At 36.3% G+C, this 19946-nt stretch overlaps 4 protein-coding genes across 11 annotated transcripts in view; 2 read left to right on the top strand and 2 right to left on the bottom strand.

Moving 5' to 3' along the window:
• Positions 1-2964, bottom strand: part of LOC115455656 (rhomboid-related protein 2) — a 37053-nt gene extending 34089 nt beyond the window's left edge. For 4 of the 6 annotated variants that reach the window (XM_030184313.2, XM_030184314.2, XM_030184315.2 and 1 more), the window contains exon 1: positions 2634-2962. In XM_030184313.2, coding sequence (XP_030040173.1) covers positions 2634-2714 — 81 coding nt within the window. In that variant the 5' untranslated portion in view covers positions 2715-2962. Of the gene's footprint in view, positions 1-2633 lie in introns of all 6 variants that reach the window. The other 2 variants (XM_030184311.2, XM_030184312.2) reach the window with 2 other exon arrangements.
• An 819-nt stretch (positions 2965-3783) lies between these two features.
• On the top strand, positions 3784-8677 carry LOC115455730 (Meckel syndrome type 1 protein). Its single transcript, XM_030184401.2, has 7 exons — positions 3784-4052; positions 4420-4911; positions 5216-5423; positions 5638-5793; positions 6083-6218; positions 7143-7378; positions 7807-8677. The coding sequence occupies exons 1-7, from the start codon at positions 3967-3969 to the stop codon at positions 8032-8034; spliced, it is 1542 nt and encodes a 513-aa protein (XP_030040261.1). The 5' UTR covers positions 3784-3966; the 3' UTR covers positions 8035-8677.
• A 3025-nt stretch (positions 8678-11702) lies between these two features.
• Positions 11703-19946, bottom strand: part of LOC115455686 (golgin subfamily A member 6-like protein 22) — a 35208-nt gene continuing 26964 nt past the window's right edge. For both annotated transcript variants that reach the window (XM_030184350.2, XM_030184349.2), the window contains exons 2-6: positions 15682-15747; positions 14912-15105; positions 13988-14179; positions 13484-13663; positions 11703-12541 (exon numbers count right to left, since the gene is read on the bottom strand). In XM_030184350.2, the coding sequence (XP_030040210.1) occupies positions 12314-12541; positions 13484-13663; positions 13988-14179; positions 14912-15105; positions 15682-15747 (860 nt within the window). In that variant the 3' untranslated portion in view covers positions 11703-12313. The remainder of the gene's footprint in view (positions 12542-13483; positions 13664-13987; positions 14180-14911; positions 15106-15681; positions 15748-19946) is intronic.
• Positions 16778-19946, top strand: part of LOC115455683 — a 138362-nt gene continuing 135193 nt past the window's right edge. For both annotated transcript variants that reach the window (XM_037436961.1, XM_037436960.1), the window contains exon 1: positions 16778-18257. In XM_037436961.1, coding sequence (XP_037292858.1) covers positions 17031-18257 — 1227 coding nt within the window. In that variant the 5' untranslated portion in view covers positions 16778-17030. The remainder of the gene's footprint in view (positions 18258-19946) is intronic.

Raw genomic sequence — 19946 nt, 5'->3', positions numbered from 1 at the left:
AACATTGTGCCAAAAAACATGAATAACGTATATTTTCACCAAATATCCCGATTTTCATGTTGCTGCAGAAACTCTTTAAGGTTACCATGTGAAAGCACATTAGGTCTGGGTCCCTTCTTTCCCCTGCTTTGCTCGTAGCACCCGGGTGGCGAGCAATAGATTTTTATTTGTCCTTTGCAAATGAATCGACAATATTGACTTTAATTTTTATCGAAAATTGTGGACATGAAGTGTTTCGCATAGGGAAAGGGGGGAAGGGTGAGGTTCCGTTATTTGACAAATAATTCGCCACCGGCGAGCAATAGTTAATGAGTTATAGACGTGAAATACATGACAATGTCCTTATCATAATTCAATCGGAAAAAATATGTTTTTATAGCTTAGACATGCGTTTTAGGTATCGCCGACAGCCCCTTTTGCAGGAGATGTCTATCGGATGACGAAACAGCCTCCCACATTATCCTGGAATGCAGAGGAGTAGCTGCACATCGGGCTGAAATCCTCGGCACACCGGGGTCACTCCGAGAAGTCTGTGGAGGAACTAGGAAGATCCTGGGCTTCTGGAAGGAGTTAGGCTGGCTAGACCTATAGTCGGCATCCCACGCACAACGGCCCGACCTACCACGGGCTAAGTGCGGAAAAAGAAGCCCCTTAACATAGAACATAGCTTAGACGTGCTTGCGTTCAACTGAATTCCCTGATCTCCATTTATAAACAGAATTTATAAATAGAATAGGTAACAATATGCTTACTAACTCGACTGTGCGCTAATGTCTAGGTAATTATGATAATTAGGTGCAAGCTTGAGTGGTTACCGCAAAACGGCTGATTTCCACGACTATCGTAATGTGGAGGAATCATAAATCATTTCAGTAATTACATATCCTACTATTGGTAAAGAAGGTATTTTTGCGATTTTATTTTTTGTAAATATACTTGAATTATCCAATCACACAACAGTTAACAAATTAATTTAAATTAATTGTTTGGTTTCTCAAGACACAGGCTCAGCCTAATTTGAGAACCTCTGGCAATTTTTTTTGTACTTTTCTTATTTTTAAATAAAGATTTTTTCATTTCATTATCATTTTCAGAGGTTAAATGTTTTCGAAAGTTTATACAACAGCACAACAATTAAGTATATTATTATTCATCCAAGTTTATATCATATATCCCACAATGATATAGGTGCGAAACTATTGCCATAAAAAGCAAGGATTCCAATTCTATGATAATGCACATTTTTTTACCTATGATAGCCTATGCATAAGTTTATAGCCCATCTTGCGATCAAATGTTTTTTTATACGATGCTAAGCTCTTTCTTTTACAGCCAAACATATAACCATAGATAAAAAAGCACTAAAAAAACAATGCAACATAAACCACTAAAAATACATAAAGGCCAAAATTAAACATAAAACTTTCTATTAAACGGTTGATTCAATTCATGATGGCTCTATTTTGGTTAGATAATGTTTGGCATGGTTTCAAGGCATGACTTACTCCCTGTATATGTTAACTGATTACTGAATATACATAAATATTTCACCTCATACACATTATGTACTATAAGATAGGATTACACGGTGATAAAACATAAATGAAATTGGGAGATGTATCATTGGTAGAAGAATAATTTGCTTACTGTTGGTGTGATTAACTTTTTTTATGGATTAATATGATGTAAAAAAACATTGTAGATTAATGGGTACATCCATACTATGTATGAAGATGTAAAACTGTTTATAAATTGCATGGAACTATGTAATATCATGTAATTCAATATGTTTAATACCTTATCAATACTTATTTTTATTGATAATGTTTACCTATAGTAAAGTATTTTCAATAACACTAACTTCTGTCATGTAGGTGAGAAAAATAGAAATCATGTAAGTGTATATTACAATATTTTAAAACAGTAAATTCCATAAAATTTTAGGTGAATTAAAAAATAAAAAATCTTATTTCATGCAGATTATAACCATTTTTATACTAAAAATGAAGAGTCATAAGAAAATTTATAGCAAAATATGTTTTACAGTCTCCAAGAAATTGCTAAAATACTTTGGAAGAAAAACTAAAATGATGTCATGTCTTGGTTATTCACACACTCACAAACAATTTAAATGTTGAATAATCAAGACGTTTTGGTGCAGTCGAAAAGTATATTCATATTTAGGGTAAATATTTGATAGATACCGTAAACGATTTGAAAATTCGCGATCTTTAGACACAGGAGTAGACTTATTTACACATGTGTTTTAGAATTTCAGACGTGAGTCAAGAAATTGAGAATGTTATAGAATTAGTAACTTTAACTAAAATAAAGAAAGTGTTGTAGGAATTTATGTACACAGTACAAACACAAAACCGGCATTTTAAAAAAGCTAAGATGATTATTAATCACTTCTTGTTATGTAAACAAACTTGGTTTGAATGGTGTTTACGTACGCTAGAATATTACTACCTACTTTAATCTATACGACTGCAAACAAAACTGGTTTACAGACATAAAGTTCCAACTATTTGAGCTGCAAAATTCATGCATTGAAGATTTTACATTTACATTGTTTGTCAAGAAAATCCCAAGCCGGTGACCGGCACACATATATACTTTCTAAAAATTACCTTATTAAAGATTCGTCTCCAATACAAGTCGGTCGGTGTCAATGGCATGGACACCGACGTCTCCCGTTGTCCGGAAGGCATTTTCGAAAAATTATTACGCGCGTGTACAAAATATCAAAATTATTTCGGCAACTATCACATCACACACAACGTTCACTAATGATTAAGCATGATCGATTTATCCGAACGCGATAAGATAGCGTCTCTGAGAAACACTTGATATTATGTGATGATCATAAATTATTATGTCCGTGTTTATTCGAATTAAGGACGGCAAACATCACCACTCGAAGTACCGTTAACAACTGAATGAACAGGAACGAAAATGAACGGAATAGTGAATGATTGTATCTACGAGACTACGCCGATCTCTAAGGCTAGGCTTATACATCCGTTTTTACATTCCGTTCTGAGATCAGAATCTGAAACAGATGCTTACCTCACACTTTTGTTAATAAAATAAAATTATGTTGTTAATAAAATTTAGATATGTTACTATTTTCTAATTCGATGTTACAAGGAATACCACCACCACCACCTTGAAATAGGTTATGAAAAATAGTAAATAAATTATAAACAATGAAGTAATTAAAAAGAAAGTTTCTCTTACGAAATGTACAATAATTATTTGAAAATAAATAAAATATAGAAATGTGATTATACTAGCCATTTAAATAAAAAAAAAATCCAAAACAATCGTTAACTTTATTTATTCTATTGCTATCTGAGAAGCTAAGTAACATTCACTCGAAGAAAAAATTTGTATATGGGTGAGGTAAGGGAAAATTGTATTAAATCCACGTCCTGGATAAAAATCTGAATTTAGAAACAGAATTTCTTTATGTATAAGTCAAGCCTAAAGTCTTCAGGGAACGAAAATTATTTTACAGATGCGTTCAAATATTTTGAAATGAAAGTACATAATAGGTTAAACATTTTCCAACCAAAATAAACATCACAAATCACAATTAAAATACAATTTTATTTCGTGTCTATTCAAAAATATAAAGAGTAAGCTAAAATAACAGACTTCTATTGTTTTTATCTTATTGTTTTTGTACTTTCAATAGTAATTATAATTCAATAATATACATAAAAATATTCATTTGGAACGCATTCGTTGTAGTCATGGTGATGGATGACAGCTGAATCAAAACAAAGCTTTGGTACGTACTTTAGTACCATGGTATTTTTATTTCAATTGAAGATAAGCGTTTTGAAACAGGAAGAATAATTATTGGCATGATATAAATCTCACAATAAATCACACATCATACTATATATAATAGGTACCTACAAAATCCTGTTCGGCTGATTTAATATTTGGCTAATTATGTCAAATATGAATGACTTCCATAGGAGTAATAAACTGTCTGGAATACATTGGCTTAAAAATCCCATAGAAGAATTGTCAATTAGGTAAGTTGTCATTAGAATTAACCGATTCTGCGAACACGTTAAAATCTCAATCAAAGTCGTCCTCAGAGTATCAATGTACTCAAAATAATTAATAGTTTTAAGCGTAACTTAGTAGATGCGGACTTTAGAAAATCTACTTGGAGCATATTATGTACTAAATCTTCTATGTGCTACTATTGCTGGTAACAGTAATTTTTATAATACCAAGCAGAAAAGCTAGGTGAACCACCAGGAACATGTCATTACCCATTATGCATAAAAAATTATGCATCAATTCATCATTTCATCATCATTTTAGACATAAAAGTTATTTATTTCCGCTTAAATGGTGATTACTTATTATACAGATAATAATTTTGTATTTCAGAATTAGATTGAAACCTTTGGATGCAATACTGGCATTACCAAAATTCGAAGACTACATAAATGAGACAAACACTGAAAATTTAAATATAGAACAGAATATTGAGGAATACCTATTTAAATGGCAACAAAAGATCTTTAGCAAATGGGAAGAAAATTACTATTCTGACTTTATTAACTGTAGCACAGATAGAGAGATTAAATATAATGAAATGCTAAAGAATGGTGAATGTAAATCTTCTAAAGTGTTTACTTACATACATGAAGACTTTCATCTACCTTTGCCTGCAGATTTAAAAAAAACAAGGTCTAAAAGTGTTCTAAATTTAAATTCATGTATGAAACATCTCAGCATTCATGGGAATATAGATAATGTAATTGGAGGTGATCTAGCAAATTCAGTTTCTCAAGCACATTTACTAAAGAGTGAAGAAAATATTTTTGAAGAACAATGGATGGCAATGCATGTTATTTTTGATAATTCTGATTATAATGAGTAAGTATGTCTGTATTTGTATCCTTATTCAGGCTATGGAAGTAAGTAGTTTGTGATCATTGTTTTTTATGATAGCATACATTACAATGAAAATGAATTATGCCATTCGTGACTTGTTAACTTTGCATTTTTAAACAATATTGTATTAGATTTTGCTTCTGCTGCGAAAGGTCGCTGGTAAGAACTGGATGCGACAGGCCGAAGACAGGGTAAAATGGCGCATATTGGAGGAGGCCCATGTCCAGCAGTGGACAAAGATATAGGCTGATGATGATGATGATAACAAAAATAATATCAATTTTAGGGATTCCAGCATCATAATCAAGAGAGAAGTCACTCTACTTTCCATCTACTATAATTTAACTCATAATTACATGACTATATCACCAGACAGTAACAATTTAGTTCTGAACCCGTATCTCATTGAGAATGAGTTGGGTGTGTCCCTCAGCTATCAGTATGAAGTGGATGTGAGTTTTGAGGATGAGGGAGAGGAAGAGCTTTTGACTTTGGTATGATATAAATTGATTTTAAAATAGTATTGTATATGTACAAAAACTATCATCAGATGATGTTGGAAATGATATGCAAAAACAGGCACAAATGGCTATATAAATTATTGCATATTTGTTTGTATATTATCAATTATCTGATGTTTCCAGTCCAAAAATAATTTTAGATTTATTTATTATAAAATCTTAATGAAATACTCCTTCTATATTTCAGTTAACAAAACTCCATAAGAAATGGGAGAGGAAACACAGAAATCTAATGAATTTCGTGATGCCTCCACTGGGAAAGAGGAAATATCACTTGGCATTAGAAATACTGAGCGCTGTAAACTTTGACATGGACAATTTATACATCGAATACACTATTAAGGTAATAAAAACATTTAAAATATATAAAAAAAATATATAGAAAATATTATACATTCATATCACCCAAAAAACATAATGCTGGCAAAATAATGGTGTCCTTAAGATATTTTAACAGAAATCAAATTTTGAAATCTATATTATATTTATTATATTCAATCTGCCATAAAATTGAAACAAACAAACTTATTAAGAATATAGTCATCATTTTAATTCTTTTTGGTAAGAATACAAGTATATTTCTATCTATTTATTATTTTACAATTGACTATAATAATAATTATGTGTTTCAGATCCCAGAGAGCATCCAATGTAAAGACAATACCCACGGCAGAACGCATGTGAGTGAAGCTTTGAGGTTTGATCAGACTGAAACATGGAATTATGGTCACATTATAGAATTGAACTTGGACATGGATGCTGGGAAAGGTAAAAAATATTGTTTCTTATCATTTCTTAAAGAATATTGAAATTTAAAAAAATCTAATTTACATGTAGATAAAGTGTGTTTAATTTGATAACATGTAGCGCCATCTATATCAGTGTTGAATGTTGCCATTAAAAAACATTAAAATAATTACATGCTATACATCTAATATTATATAAATTAATAAAACAGTCATCGATATATATGTACTGCGTACTAGATTTGGCGTTTCGAACATTCCCTGTGTTCAACTGAATTGATCTGCAATCCATTCAAACTGACTTTAGTATGGTCAAAATGGACAGCTTGTGGTTGTGTACGGAGTGGCGCTCATGATATAAGAACTCGAGTCAAAGTGTAAACCTGGATTAAAATAAGAAATATTCGTCAACTAAGTAAAATTATTTGTTGTTCAAGTGCATAAATAAGTTATCACAATGACGTTTTGGTTGCCATTTTTGGTCAGATTCGGAACAAATAGTTTATATTATGGACATTCGTGTCTATAGTCGTCAATGAAAACATTGATTGAGACATTCAAGATCCTGAGTGGACACTATGACATTGCAGACTTCCATAAAATATATAAGCAAAATACAAATATCCGCCACAGGGGTCACCACCTTAAATTGGCCACTACCGGATCTCTAAACAACCCTCACAAACATTTTCTAAGTAATAGAGTGGTTGAAGCATGGAACAAGTTACCTAAAGATGTAGTGTCAGCCCCAAATATTAATATATTCAAGAACAGACTTGACAGCTACATTGCGAATTTAAAAAATAATTAGTGATTAACGAGATACAGGCGCTTATCAGTTATTATAACTGCTTGTCTGATAATAAATAAATAAATTAATAAATAAAAAAAAACAACTATTTCTCATTTTAAAATACATACTAATGACAATATTATTTCAATGCAGATCCACCGCCCATAAAATTCTTCTTCGAAGTCATTTCGACAGACTGGTGGTGTCGCCATCGCACCGAAGGGTATGGCTATCTCGCTCTAACATTAGAACCGGGCCGTTACGCCAAGCAGCTGTCCTGCTCTAGACCGGAAGAGAAGGACAAACTCGAAGCGGACAACAGAAGGTTCTTTATTGGTGGATGTCATTTGATCAAGGATTTGGAAGTCCTGGCAGAACCTCAAAGTGTGGTGAGATGTTTTGTATTGTTATGATGAGGTCACAGAAACTTGCTGGGTGCCACTTCCAACAGAACAGTTTGACAATTCTTAGAGAAAGTTTATGTCTAGCAGTAGTCTTATCATGGTTAAATATGTTGATGGGATGACAAGACTTTGATGAAAAGTTGGTAGCGCACAGTAATATTGCCAGCAATAAATAACTGGGTTAGGTCAATATGAATGCTGTGCTTGTTATGAGTAATGTTAACTCCAATAATGTTCAGCAATTACATGATTTGCTGTTACGTCAAACTGAAACACAATCTTTTTTGTCGGATGTAAGTTAACAGGCATCTAGTGTGGATGATAACTTCAAATGACATCATCAGGCATCCTATCTTCTACTACAAAACATAAATATAATTGTTAATAAAATATATTTTGTAAACAAATTCCAGGATGCAAACTTCATCTACCACACCACAGGCACAATCAGCCTTCGTTGGAGCGTTATATCCCAATCTCCCCTTCCCGGTCCAGAAGCAATACCAGTCCAGCCCGGGACCAGTTCAGCATCAGCTCTACTCCTGGGCGCGGAGACTGCCCTCAGGAAGTACAGGAAGGCTAGAGCGAGACTAGCAGCGGCCACTAAAGACTTGGATGTCAAATATGAGGAGATGGGTTGAGGGAAATACAATTTCATGATCAGGGAGAAAGAAGTATAGTTTGATAAAAATATTTATGAACATGGTACGAAAAAAAAGAAAAAGGTTCTGGCAACATGTATCCTGAGTTTCTGTCAATAGTTCAGCGCAACAATTAAAGTGTCCCTTGCGATGACTTCCATCTGGAACCTTTCTTGAAGTGGAAGTAAGGCTGGACCAATTACTTCAAGGGAGTCGGGATAAGTTGAGGAGTAAGATTTGGAATGTTCTTGGTTGTCCAAAATAGTGAGGTCTCCAGACTCTTTAAGCTGTGCTTGGTGAGGAATACGCCCCATTGTCCTGGCTTACAGGAGTTACAATGCCAGATGAGGGCGGAAGGCTCTCATACCAAAAATAGAGGCAGATAATCTGACATTGTCAGATAGGCTAGAAAGATCTATAGTGAGTGGACGAATGCTTTTGTTATGCCTGTTAGTGAGGACCAGTTTTCATGAACAAATGAACTTAAAAAAATTAAAGGAGAAGAACTTTATTAAAATAACATATACTGAATAGAGGACGCTTTAGCTGGCCACTAATAGATTTATTGGTTGAGACTAGGGGTCGCAAACCGGTATCCCGGATTTCGAAAATACCGGAATACCGGACCAAATTAAGAACTTCAAAATACCGGTATTGATTTTACAAATACCGGGATTTTCGGTATTTTCGGTATTTTATTTTTATAAAATTCAGTACAAAATGTGTGTATAATTATTAATTTTTCGAGTTTTAAATCGCATAAATTAAAGCTGCTTGCAATTTCATTCATTCGTATAGGCGTATATTCTATAAAAAGCGAGCAAAATACATCGCTTATGGCTATATTGCTACTTTTGTTTTGTTCTAAGCATAGCGGTGTTAACTGATAATTGTTATTTTAATAGAACTTATAAGAAATATTTTTTGTTCTTTAAAGTCTATCCTCATTATTCATAGACGTTATTTATCTAAGGATGGAGCATTGCTGTGATAACAAGTCTGTTTCTTAGTATTGACAGCATGGCAGCCTTCGCAGTGCGTAGACGTAGGGCCGTTGTGATTGGCTAATATTGTGATACAACTTGAATCTAGTTGATTGTCAGATTAACAAAGCTGAACAAACAGCAAGCTGTCAGATAAACAAAGCTGAGAAACATAACAGGGGGAATAGATGTAAAATACAACCTGTTTAAAACCCTTGAGCTGCCTACAATAATGGCCTGGTATTGCGCGGGGTTTACCGAAAGGCTGAAATTGTCCTTATTTACCCTATCTACAGCTGCAGACACACTATCGACTTGTTCCTGAGAATAAATTTGCAAGTCATCACCATACAGATGGTACGCACATTGAAGATTTTGTGTTTAGAAGTTTATGAAGATAGAGAACAATAATGGGGAGATTATGCCGCCTTCAGGGACGCCACAGTCTATATCACGCCAACTAGACGAAGAATCGTCTAGGCGCACTAACTGTACCGTGGGCGAGATCATAAGGTGGGAGAGGTTTGCAAGAAGAATGTCGTGACTGACTGTATTGAAGGCGTTGGAAAAATCAACCAAAACCAAAACAGTGACAATGGAATCCTCCATGCCCACCCTAATATCGCCAGTCACTTTGAGGAGTGCAGTAATAGTGCTATGGCCAGGCATGAACCCAGACTGGAGTGGGCACAGTAGGTTGTTTCGGTGCACATGCTCAGACAGTTGCTTGTGAGCACAGGCCTTGAGCACTTTCAAGAGAAAAGGAGAATGGATATGGGACGGAAATGCTTAGCAAGTGATGGGTTAGGGATTTTAGGAAGAGGGATAGCAATAGCTCTTCGCCACAAAGACGGAAAGATACCAGTGCTGAGGGAGGCCTTAATGATATGGGACATGATTGGTAGAAGTTGGTCCAGGATAGGGATTATCATGCGACGACTGATGTTGTCACAGCCAGTAGCATTGGATTTAATGGATAGTATGACTTTTCTAATTTCACCCAACGGCACAGAAGAAAAATGAAAAGTTTAATGTTAGGCCTGGATAGAGTCGCTAAAAAATCCATGGTACGACGCCTAGTTTGGTGATCAATCATGGTAACAGATGTGAAATGTTAATTAATGTCATCCAAACCAATAGTCGCACCGTGGAGATCTATGTTTTTAACTTTGCCAATAACCAGAGTTCCGTGGAATCTCCAGATACTGCCTGGCGAAGAAGAAGAAATATCACTGAAAATGTGTCGGCGTTTAGCATTACGGACCATCTTGTTACACCGATTCCTTGCAGTCTTAAAAAGGCACCAGTTCTCCTCCGAACGATCCCTTCTGTACTGTCGAAAAGCCCTATCCCTTCGTCTCATCGCCATCCTAACCCCATGTGTAATCCATGGTCTAGGAGGACGTTTTAATTTAATTTTCTTTAAAGGGGCATGGGTATCAAAGAGTGCAGTGACAGCACGGTTAAAAATTGCGACTTTATCGTCAACAGAAGTGGCTGCCAATAGGTGATCCCAGTTAAAGTTCCAGTTGCATCTCCTTTCAGCTTATCCGCATCAATGCGACCAAAACTACGCAAGTGCAATATCTTAGAGGGGAACTTGGGAGGTTTTAGGGCCTAAGACATGTAGATGAGATCATGGTGAGTGAAGAAGCGGGAAATTGACCGTGGGAAAAAACAGGGGAAGGAGCAGAGGTGAGGATAATGTGAAGCCAAGTGTCGTGACCATCCATATTATGGTGGGTGGCTTGCAGTGGTAGGACATGCAGTTTAGCAGAATCAAGGACAGTAAGGAATTTACTAGATCCATGATGATCCACCCATGATGATGTGATGAACATATTCTGATCTTATAGATTCCAGAACTGTTTCCAGACCGGAGAAGTAATCAAGAGATGGGGGACAGTAAATAACACCTAGTAAGGTTTTCACACTCTTGACCCAAACCTCAAGAAACAGAAATTTCGCATAAGCAGAATAAGAAGAAGAGGAAGATATTACAGTTATATATTTCAGGTCGCTACGTAAATATATAGCGACTCCGCCCCCTCTCCTGTCAACTCGATCATTTCTCATCAAAATGAAACCAGGGAGGGGGTAGAAGGAAACTGAGGTTTGAGCCAGCTCTCAGAAATCAGAACGGCATGAACGTTGGCTTACGAAAATAATCTCTTTTCATTGAGCCTTTAACTAACCACTAAGCTGTCATTAAAATTTGACATTTAATTACTAACTTAAATGTATATTTCCTATTTTTCTAATATTTCTTCAAATACCGGAAATACCGAAAATACCGGAATACCGGAATTTATTTTAGGTCAATACCGAAAATACCGGTTTTGAAAAATGGTCCGGTATTGCGACCCCTAGTTGAGACACGAAGCATTGTTTCTGGGATGTGAAATAAGTAAGGGGCCTGGATTGTACCAAGTAAGGCGATTTAAGAATTTTTAGGGATGAGTTGCTTGGTATTGGTGAAGGAATCTATCCATTACTTGCATAAAGCAAAACATCCGGCAGAAAAAGTGATGTCTCTGTCAATACAGTCGGTAAATTTAATTGAAAAATAAATAGGTTATGTTGGAAAACCTTCGATAATAATTAATGCTAAGTTTTTAGTAATTGTTTTTCTTATGTTATGGCGAGGAAAGATGACTTCCATAATAATAATAAAATAGAGACATCATATTTATAGTTATTTATTGTTTCTTTGTACTCTTTGGACGTTAACTTTATAAACAATTACATTCATGAATTTTTAAACAAACTAATTACAACTAATACTGTTTCTTATTGTATTATCAAATTTACTGAGCGTAATGTGGAGCTGATTTTAATGCTATATTAAAAATAAGATAAAAACAGAAATATAAAATGTCAAAAAAAGTAAGAATAGACAAGCATAGACAGTCGCAGTGACGTCACTGTTATTGTGACATTGTTGTGCGAGAGAGATAGCCAGATATTTCCATTACACGTAAACTTTTGCTCACGCTAATGTTTGATATAGTAACTACTGCACTGTAAACCAACGAAATCTTTATAGATTTCTTCAGTCTCTATTGATTTTACAAAAGAGATTCTTTCTCGTATTTCCTGTTGGGTTTAAAATACTAAACCAAACACGAACAAACACATAACACTCATAATAATTTCATCTTCATCATCACAGCCACAGGAAGCCAAGATCCTTGGGGGAGGCCTATGTTCAGCAGTGGACTTCCTGTGCCTGTCATAATAATTTACAAAACTTAAAATACTGACACATTAAACACAGTAAATTAGCTCCCGCCCCTCTACGACCTGCCAGTCCTGACAGCGTCTCTCATCTGAGCGGTAATGGCGGCGAGTTTCCGCGCCCGCCTCAGCCGCGCGTCCCTGGCGCGGGCGAGGCGCGCGCTGCGAGCGTGCGTGAGCGCCGCGTGCGCCGCGTGCTGCGCGCGCCGAGCCGACTCCAACGCGCACATCTCCTGGCGGAGCAGCGACGACTCCCAGCTGTTTAGGGCGTTGGAGATCGCCACTCGCTAGAAATGGGGGATAGTCAATGACGTTTTACAAATAGACGCGTCATACACTAATAAAATTGCACATAAAAACAGCGCAGTATTTACTATAGTCACAGCCCAAGCGGCTCGCGTTGATACGCGCCGAGTGAGCCCGAGTGTGTCCGAATGGGCTCGAGCGTCGACCGCCCGGTCGCCATGACGGTCGAATAAAATGCATTTATTAATAAAAAAATAAGTTTAATAGTGTATACTTATTACTAACATATGAAATGAAACGTTTTTTTCATTCACAGTTGGAGTATAATTTGTACATCGTCTAAAAACACAGGAAGGCATTTTATTTATAAAAATACAAAAGTTAGTAAGCTGACTAGCGTCGACAGTGGTCGGAGGTTGACTAAGTGAGTGTCGGGTAATTACCTTACTTTCGTCTTGCCAGTATTGAGCTCGGACAACGTATCTATGTAATAAAAACATCTTAGGGGATAGTGGGGAATGACAGGAAAGGTTATGTAGGTGAAGAGTGTGGTTGATATTAGTGAAGCCATTAAATGACTGCATAGAAAGTGTGGATCTTCGTGGAAGAGGAAAGGCAATGTTAGTGGATTGTTTTGGATATTATAAATGAGAAGGTATTTAATGACGACATAACAAAAATAGACTATGGGTCAAACAAAATAATAAGTAGTAGTTTATTGGTAAACATCAAGACTACCCCTAAAATCAGCATCAGCATCCGAAATTAGAAATACAAATCTGTAGCATAGAACTGTGCTTGATACAGTCATTACATAAAAGTTAATATCATAAGTACACAGGCCACAAGAACCTCTTAAGAGAAACATAATATCAGTGTTACCACATTACAGCTTAATATCAGATATAGATAATGCAAAAGCACATACCCAGACTATCACATAAGAGACCTAGTAGGTATTAAATTCAGCCTCCTAAATTTACCTGCGAAGCGTCCCTTAAGATAGCGCTGCGACGTTTCCTGGCGTCGTTGGATTTCTTCTCAGCGTCCAGCAGTTCTACCCGCTTCTTCCATTGCTCAGCTTCTGACATCCGAATCCGTCTGTCGGCTGCCAACTGCGCTCTCGCTTCTTCTTCCAGAGCTTTGTCTATTATTTCAGTCGCCTGTGCAATCATGACGTTAGGTATTGTATTACTCTAAATTTCAGTTTAATTTTACTTGCTCTTGTGCCACTCCAAAGGAGTGCCGCAACACACTTATGAAAGCATGTTTTATTAAAAATTATCAAGCCTAAGATTTTTTCAAATAAATTACAGTACCCTAGTTCTGGTCTAGATTTTCATAAGTATAACCATAACTCAAACTAAAATGATAGATATATTTTCAATGGGTTAAAAATTCACGTGCTTTCTTGCTTGTCTGATCGAGGTTAGTGAGCACCAGATGCAATGGTCAATAAAGTCTTTAAGCTGCAAATATCCCTATACCTTTTTATCATCTCTCCAAGCCAGCAAGTCCTGGCTTCTGCGCTCCTTGTGTCTGATGCAGTCCATGAGCTGGCCCCTTCTCGCCTGCTGCTCCAGGCCTTTCTGGAACCTCTTGTATTCCAACCACGACCTTTCCTGTTGCCGCTTTGCGTGCAGGTAGCGCTTATATTGGTCTAAGGTCTCAGCTTCTACCTGTAGAATAAGTCTCGGTATTCTTACAAGAGTTCCTTTCCTGAATCACTGGTTTGTTTAGATTTTACTGGTGGTAGGTCTCTCATATTCGAGAGTCCGCCTGGGTAGGTACCACCACAATGTATTTCTGCGACCAAGCAGCAGTTTGAAGTCACTGTAGACATTGTAGCCAGTGTAACTACTGGACATAATGAGACTTAACATCTCACGTCTCAGGATGGCGAGCGCAGTGGAATACCCAACAATAGTTTGTAATTTAAGGTGTTGGATGGTGTTTCTACTGTTTATGGGCGGTTGTGTCGCTTACCATCAGGCGAATGGCAAGCTCGTCTCGTCATTCAAAGCTATAAAAATAAAAAAAAAAAGATTTTGTAGATCCTCTAAAGTGTGTAAACTACAAGAGGCCGCAAGTAAAAATTTCCATTTTTAGCAACCTCCTAACTACAATATCAAATTCGTTGTTAATTAATAACGACTCTATGTTTGTTTGTATCGGTTTCGCATTAGATTATACTATTTGTCGTTATGATTTTGATATAGAAATTTTATTAAGTAATTATTTATGAAGGAATATTTTTGGTTATTGATGATAATGAATTATACACCTTAGTTCTAAAATGTCGATATTGTAAATCTATGTGCTTTTTAATTTAAACTTTTTTTTTATGTATTTTATATCTTAAAATAAATGATTAGTTTTATTTAAATAGATATAAAGCCAACAATTCCCACCATCTCTCTCTCTTCTTTTTCCTTCTGCCACATCTTCCTAAATTGATCGGCGAGCCGTTCCCTCTCGTCATCCTCCTCTCTCTTGCGAGCCAGCGCTGCGAGCAGACGCCACTCACGCTCCGGGATGGAATCCAGGATGCTGCTATTTTCCTCATAGTCGAAGGTCCCGAGGAGTTGTGACAAAGAACTTGGCACTGAGGGTTTTTAATGAAAATTGTATTTATAATATATTGTATACAGTAAAAATTATAGTAATGATAACGCCTGTGAAATTAATAATAGCAAATAAACACGTCGTCAATATTGAGTATCATTATTTTGGAGGCACTGTTAACAAACTTAGTATTCGCCGGTATTCAGACATCTTTTATAATAACAATACACAGTAAACTTCGTTATATTCATTAAAAACTGCTGATGGGAAATTTTGGCACGTAACAATAACATTTGTATTGAATTGTGACCACAGGAATGTGTTGTTGCTAACAACCATCGAAATAGTATTAATCGTCAAGCGACATTATATTTATACTGTACTTATCAATTATTTACTAGATGTAGGATCGTCAGTCCGACAGCTGCCTTACTGGGATAATGTGGTGACATCAATGACCCTTGAACTCAACCTTCATCTATGCATTGCTGGCCAAAGAGAAAGGCGATAGGTATATATATTTTTTTCAAAATATGTTCGACTTTTATAAGATCTGTTCTATCCCCTTGTTGTATTTACAGAAAACAATATTGACATAATAATATTAATACCATACCATTAGAAATTTTGCCGACGGGCGATCTTTTCCTCGGCGACGCGCTGCCCGAACGGCGCGGCGTTTCTGTTATTATTTTATAACAAAACACCATTATTGCACTTCCTCACAGTTGGTTACAATTTAAAATAATCGTGGGAGCGTTTTAATTGTCATTCACCGTGCAAATTACACACAACGCGCTTATCCAACGCTTGGGAACATTTGGTAATATGAATTGATGTTGTAATTAATTGGCGCGCTTTTTAAAATCTGATTAATGACAGTAGAGGTCAGTGACTTCGATGGAAACAATAAACTGTTTGTATATTTACACCTTCGTTTTTAGATGACAAGGAAGGAAATATTGAAAATGGTAGGTATTATAACCTATAAATAGAAACAGTGGTCCGTTTTGAACTTTGTACGTATTAGACAAATAGCACTGATAAAAAAATGATCGTTATTGTAGGTTATGTCATTCTATTTTCAAACGGAAAGTTGATGTTAATGTTACATCATTATAGAGTCAATTATTAACAAGTGAAGTCGTTTGTAGTTAATTTTGTCGCAGAAACCACTGAACACGTCACTCTGTTTGTTGTCAGGTATCTATCGATCTAATATATCAAGGTTACGTGATATGTATATATGACGTAGTCACGGTGTTTTTCAAAAGTTTGGTATTCATGACGATGTCAACAAATTTTTTATGAAAGTTTTGTGTAAATTTAAAAACAGTGTAGTGCAGGTTTATGAGTTACACAGTTGAGATGCAGACGTGTATTATTATGCATTTTTATTTACAAATTACAGTCAGTGAGTAAAATACTATAATTAATATTTATTATATTTCGAGGTAGTGCCGCGAGGTGGCGTTAATATTTGATTTCTACTTAAGTGTAAGTAGCCAAAGGACGTATTTCTTTCATTAAGTAAGTACGAATAATTACTGAAGAATTAAGTGACAGTGGGTAGACATATATAGTAGTTTGCTTTGCATAATATTAGCGCCATATTTATTTTATTTTGACCTCTAAATTACTCCGGCTATATGTGACAATAAAGACAAAAAGTACTTGAAAGACAATAACAGAACGACTTAAGAGGATGGAGCAAATATTTAAACAACTTTCATTGCACTCAATACAGCACGCATCCTGCAACAGACACGTGCAATTATGACGTTAAACAACGATACGTTAAGTTCCATAATTGCATCAACAACTTCCTTGCAAATATCTTCAACTACAATGGCCCGTTTTGTAAATACTGATAGAAAAACATAAGAGAACATGTCATCATTATCACACGTCTTATCAGCAAGATAGCGACGGCGATAAGTGGCAGTCGACTACGTACATCGGGGGATGACGAACGCCATTATGGAGAAGGATAAACCTAAACCCATTGTCAGGAAACCTGACGTGTTGAAAAAGATCAACACGGAAACCCTGTTTATGATAGAGAGCAGTTTGCTGAGCGAATTGCCTGCCAAACTCAAGCCACAGATAGTGCCTGTGCGAGGAATGTCAACAGATTTGGAAGTTGCAAGACCCTCGGGGTTCCTGTCATCGTGCCTTCCAGTCATACCCGACTCGCCGCCGCCAGAGAAACTCTCCCCATCGGACGATGAGAGCGTGTCTCCGCTCAAGAAATCCTTCAGCTTCCGCGACAAATTCTCGCGCATCAGTTTGTTCGGAAAGGATAAGGAGAAACCGAAGTGGAAAACGATAGTCGAAGATGAACAAAACACTTCACCTAAAGAGATTGAAAAGTCGCCTGATATAAAACGCGAAAGCAAAGGCGATGCGGATTATAAAGCGAATAAACGCTTCTGGTTTTTCAGGAATAAAGATTTGGAAAGGAATCGACATTCTCCAATATATTTGAGAAGTAAGAGTTTCGAGTTTCTTCCCAGAGCGATAGAGGAAGAAGAAGAGAATGGGAAAAACAAGAAAAACCTTGCGAAGAATAGTCAGTCATACGTTTTTGGTAGTACTGATACGATGGGAGATGCGTGGACGTCAAACGAAAGTCTAGAATACATCTCAAACGTGTACTACGACAACGAAGAAGGAGTATTTCTGAAGAGCATAAAAGAGTTCCCATCAGAATCATCAAACGCCAACTCGAGTATGTCTACAATGACGTCAGCATCCAGCGCTAATGCTGAAAATCTATTCAAATCGGAATCGGTATCAGACCTTCTGGACGAGTTCGACAAAGCTGTTGAAATGTTCAGCGAAAATTATTTGAGCGATTGTGAGCCTTACGTTAAAACACCTAAGGTATCCTTAAAGGAGAAAAGGAGAAGTGCTTCCTTCAGCACATTGCCGTCACCGAAGATAGTGCATGTGAATAAAATTAACGAAGTGAGTGAAGATTTTAAAAAAGAGTTGTCCAGGGTGTTGAGTGTGAAACGTGCTAGTGAAGTGCCCAATGTGAGGACAGCTCGCAGAGGATCTGTTACGGATTGGTTCGTGCTTGAAGACCAAGCGGCGGAGGCCAACAAGCAGGCCAGCGAGACCAACAAATACAGAAGGGGGAAGAAGAAACCCATCAACAGGGTACGCAGGATGAGCTCCACCAAATATGTAAGTTCATTTTACATTTTTTCACAGTTTCACGAGATTTTTATAAATACATTAAGATATAGTTTACATTAGTTACTAAGTGCGTTGACTATTTTTTATAACCAGAAGGAGGTTACATGTAATATGTATCTGATATCGTCTTTTTCAAGAAGTATTTGTTGTTACTGCAATTTTTACAAGCTGTCTCAACTCCGATATTACGTACTAGATTAGATATCTTTAAGGCACAACATTTATATTTAGGACCGTTTCAATTTCACCTATACTTGGTAGAGATCGCAATTCTCTACATCAGGTTTTGTGTAATCATTTTTAGGGTTCCGTACCTCGAAAGGAAAAAACGGAACCCTTATTGGATCACTTTGTTGTCCGTCCGTCCGTCTGTTAAGACCTTTTTTTTAAACAATAAAACGAATATTGCAAAATCTTTGTAAGGCGAAGGTGACTCAACTTTTTGTGGCACAATAAGAAATTTTATTTGCCAAACTTGTAAATGGAAACAAGAATAGGTTATCGCTGTAGACAACGTGCCATTTTTAGATGCACTCGTTCCTAAAGGTCAAATAGACATGCATTCGACTAAGAATAATATTATTTTATTTAAATTGGCTATGCATTTGATCACTCTGTCTGTGCAAAGCTCTTTCTAGTTCGGGATCTTCTGACCGACTCTATTTCTCTAGGCTTTACATAATCTTTTAATAAAAGTGATTGGTTACTGAATAAATATTTATTATTATTGTTATTTATATAATTAATGTTTGTTTAAACAAGCTAATCTTGTGTAACAACGGCGAATACCTTAGTTAAGTATCTCGCATTGTTAGAGGCTACTTTTAACTCTGCGTACAGAATTTGCTCCTTTAGTGTTTTGAATACAGGCTAGCAATAAGCATATTGGATATTTTTGTATTTTCAAAACACTTTTAAATAGATTCATTTAATGTTTTTATTTTTTACATTTAGGGCCACAATCCACGTAGTTTTGACAGTTATATTATCTACTAGCTTTTGCACCCATATTCACCCGCGTGGAAGTTTTCCGGTCCCGATACATATTTACCCAGGATAGAAATTAGCCTGTGTCCTTCCCAGGGTCTCAGACTATTTATTTTCTAAATTTCATGGAAATACATTTAGTAGTTTTTGAGTACATAGTGTTCAGACAGGTAGACAGGTGTGGTGGGTGACTTTGTTTTATAATATTTTTTCGGTCGACCAACACGTCATTTCCCCCGTGACCACAAAGGCTCAGTCAGTAAGTTCAAGTCTTCGAAACGTCGATAGAAAATTACAATATAAAAAACCGCGATATAATCCGTAAAATAGTTTTACAAAAATACATTAAATTCGACGATTGAATTTCAGGCAATAGACTACCATTAGTTAAATTGATTTTGGAAATATTCATCATTTCAGCCTGGAATCGTCCACTGCTGGACATAGGCCTTCCCCATTGAGCGCCATAGGGATCGGTTCTGGGCCATCCTCATTCATCGGACTCCGGCGACCTTCACCAGGTCGTTTGGAACTCTTTAGGGGAGTTAAATGTCCAGCAGTGGGCTTCATGGTAATGAGGATATTTTAGAAGTGACAATAAGTGTGGCGTTGCTATTGTTTCTTGCCCCGTCACGCTTACTATTGTCAAGCATATAAAAAGGATGACTAACAAATAGCTAATTCAGACAA

Source organism: Manduca sexta, chromosome 9 (genome assembly GCF_014839805.1).
Source record: "Manduca sexta isolate Smith_Timp_Sample1 chromosome 9, JHU_Msex_v1.0, whole genome shotgun sequence".
Lineage (NCBI taxonomy): Eukaryota > Metazoa > Arthropoda > Insecta > Lepidoptera > Sphingidae > Manduca > Manduca sexta.
Note: the sequence above shows the minus strand (reverse complement) of the source record. Positions and strands in the feature narration are given on the sequence as shown.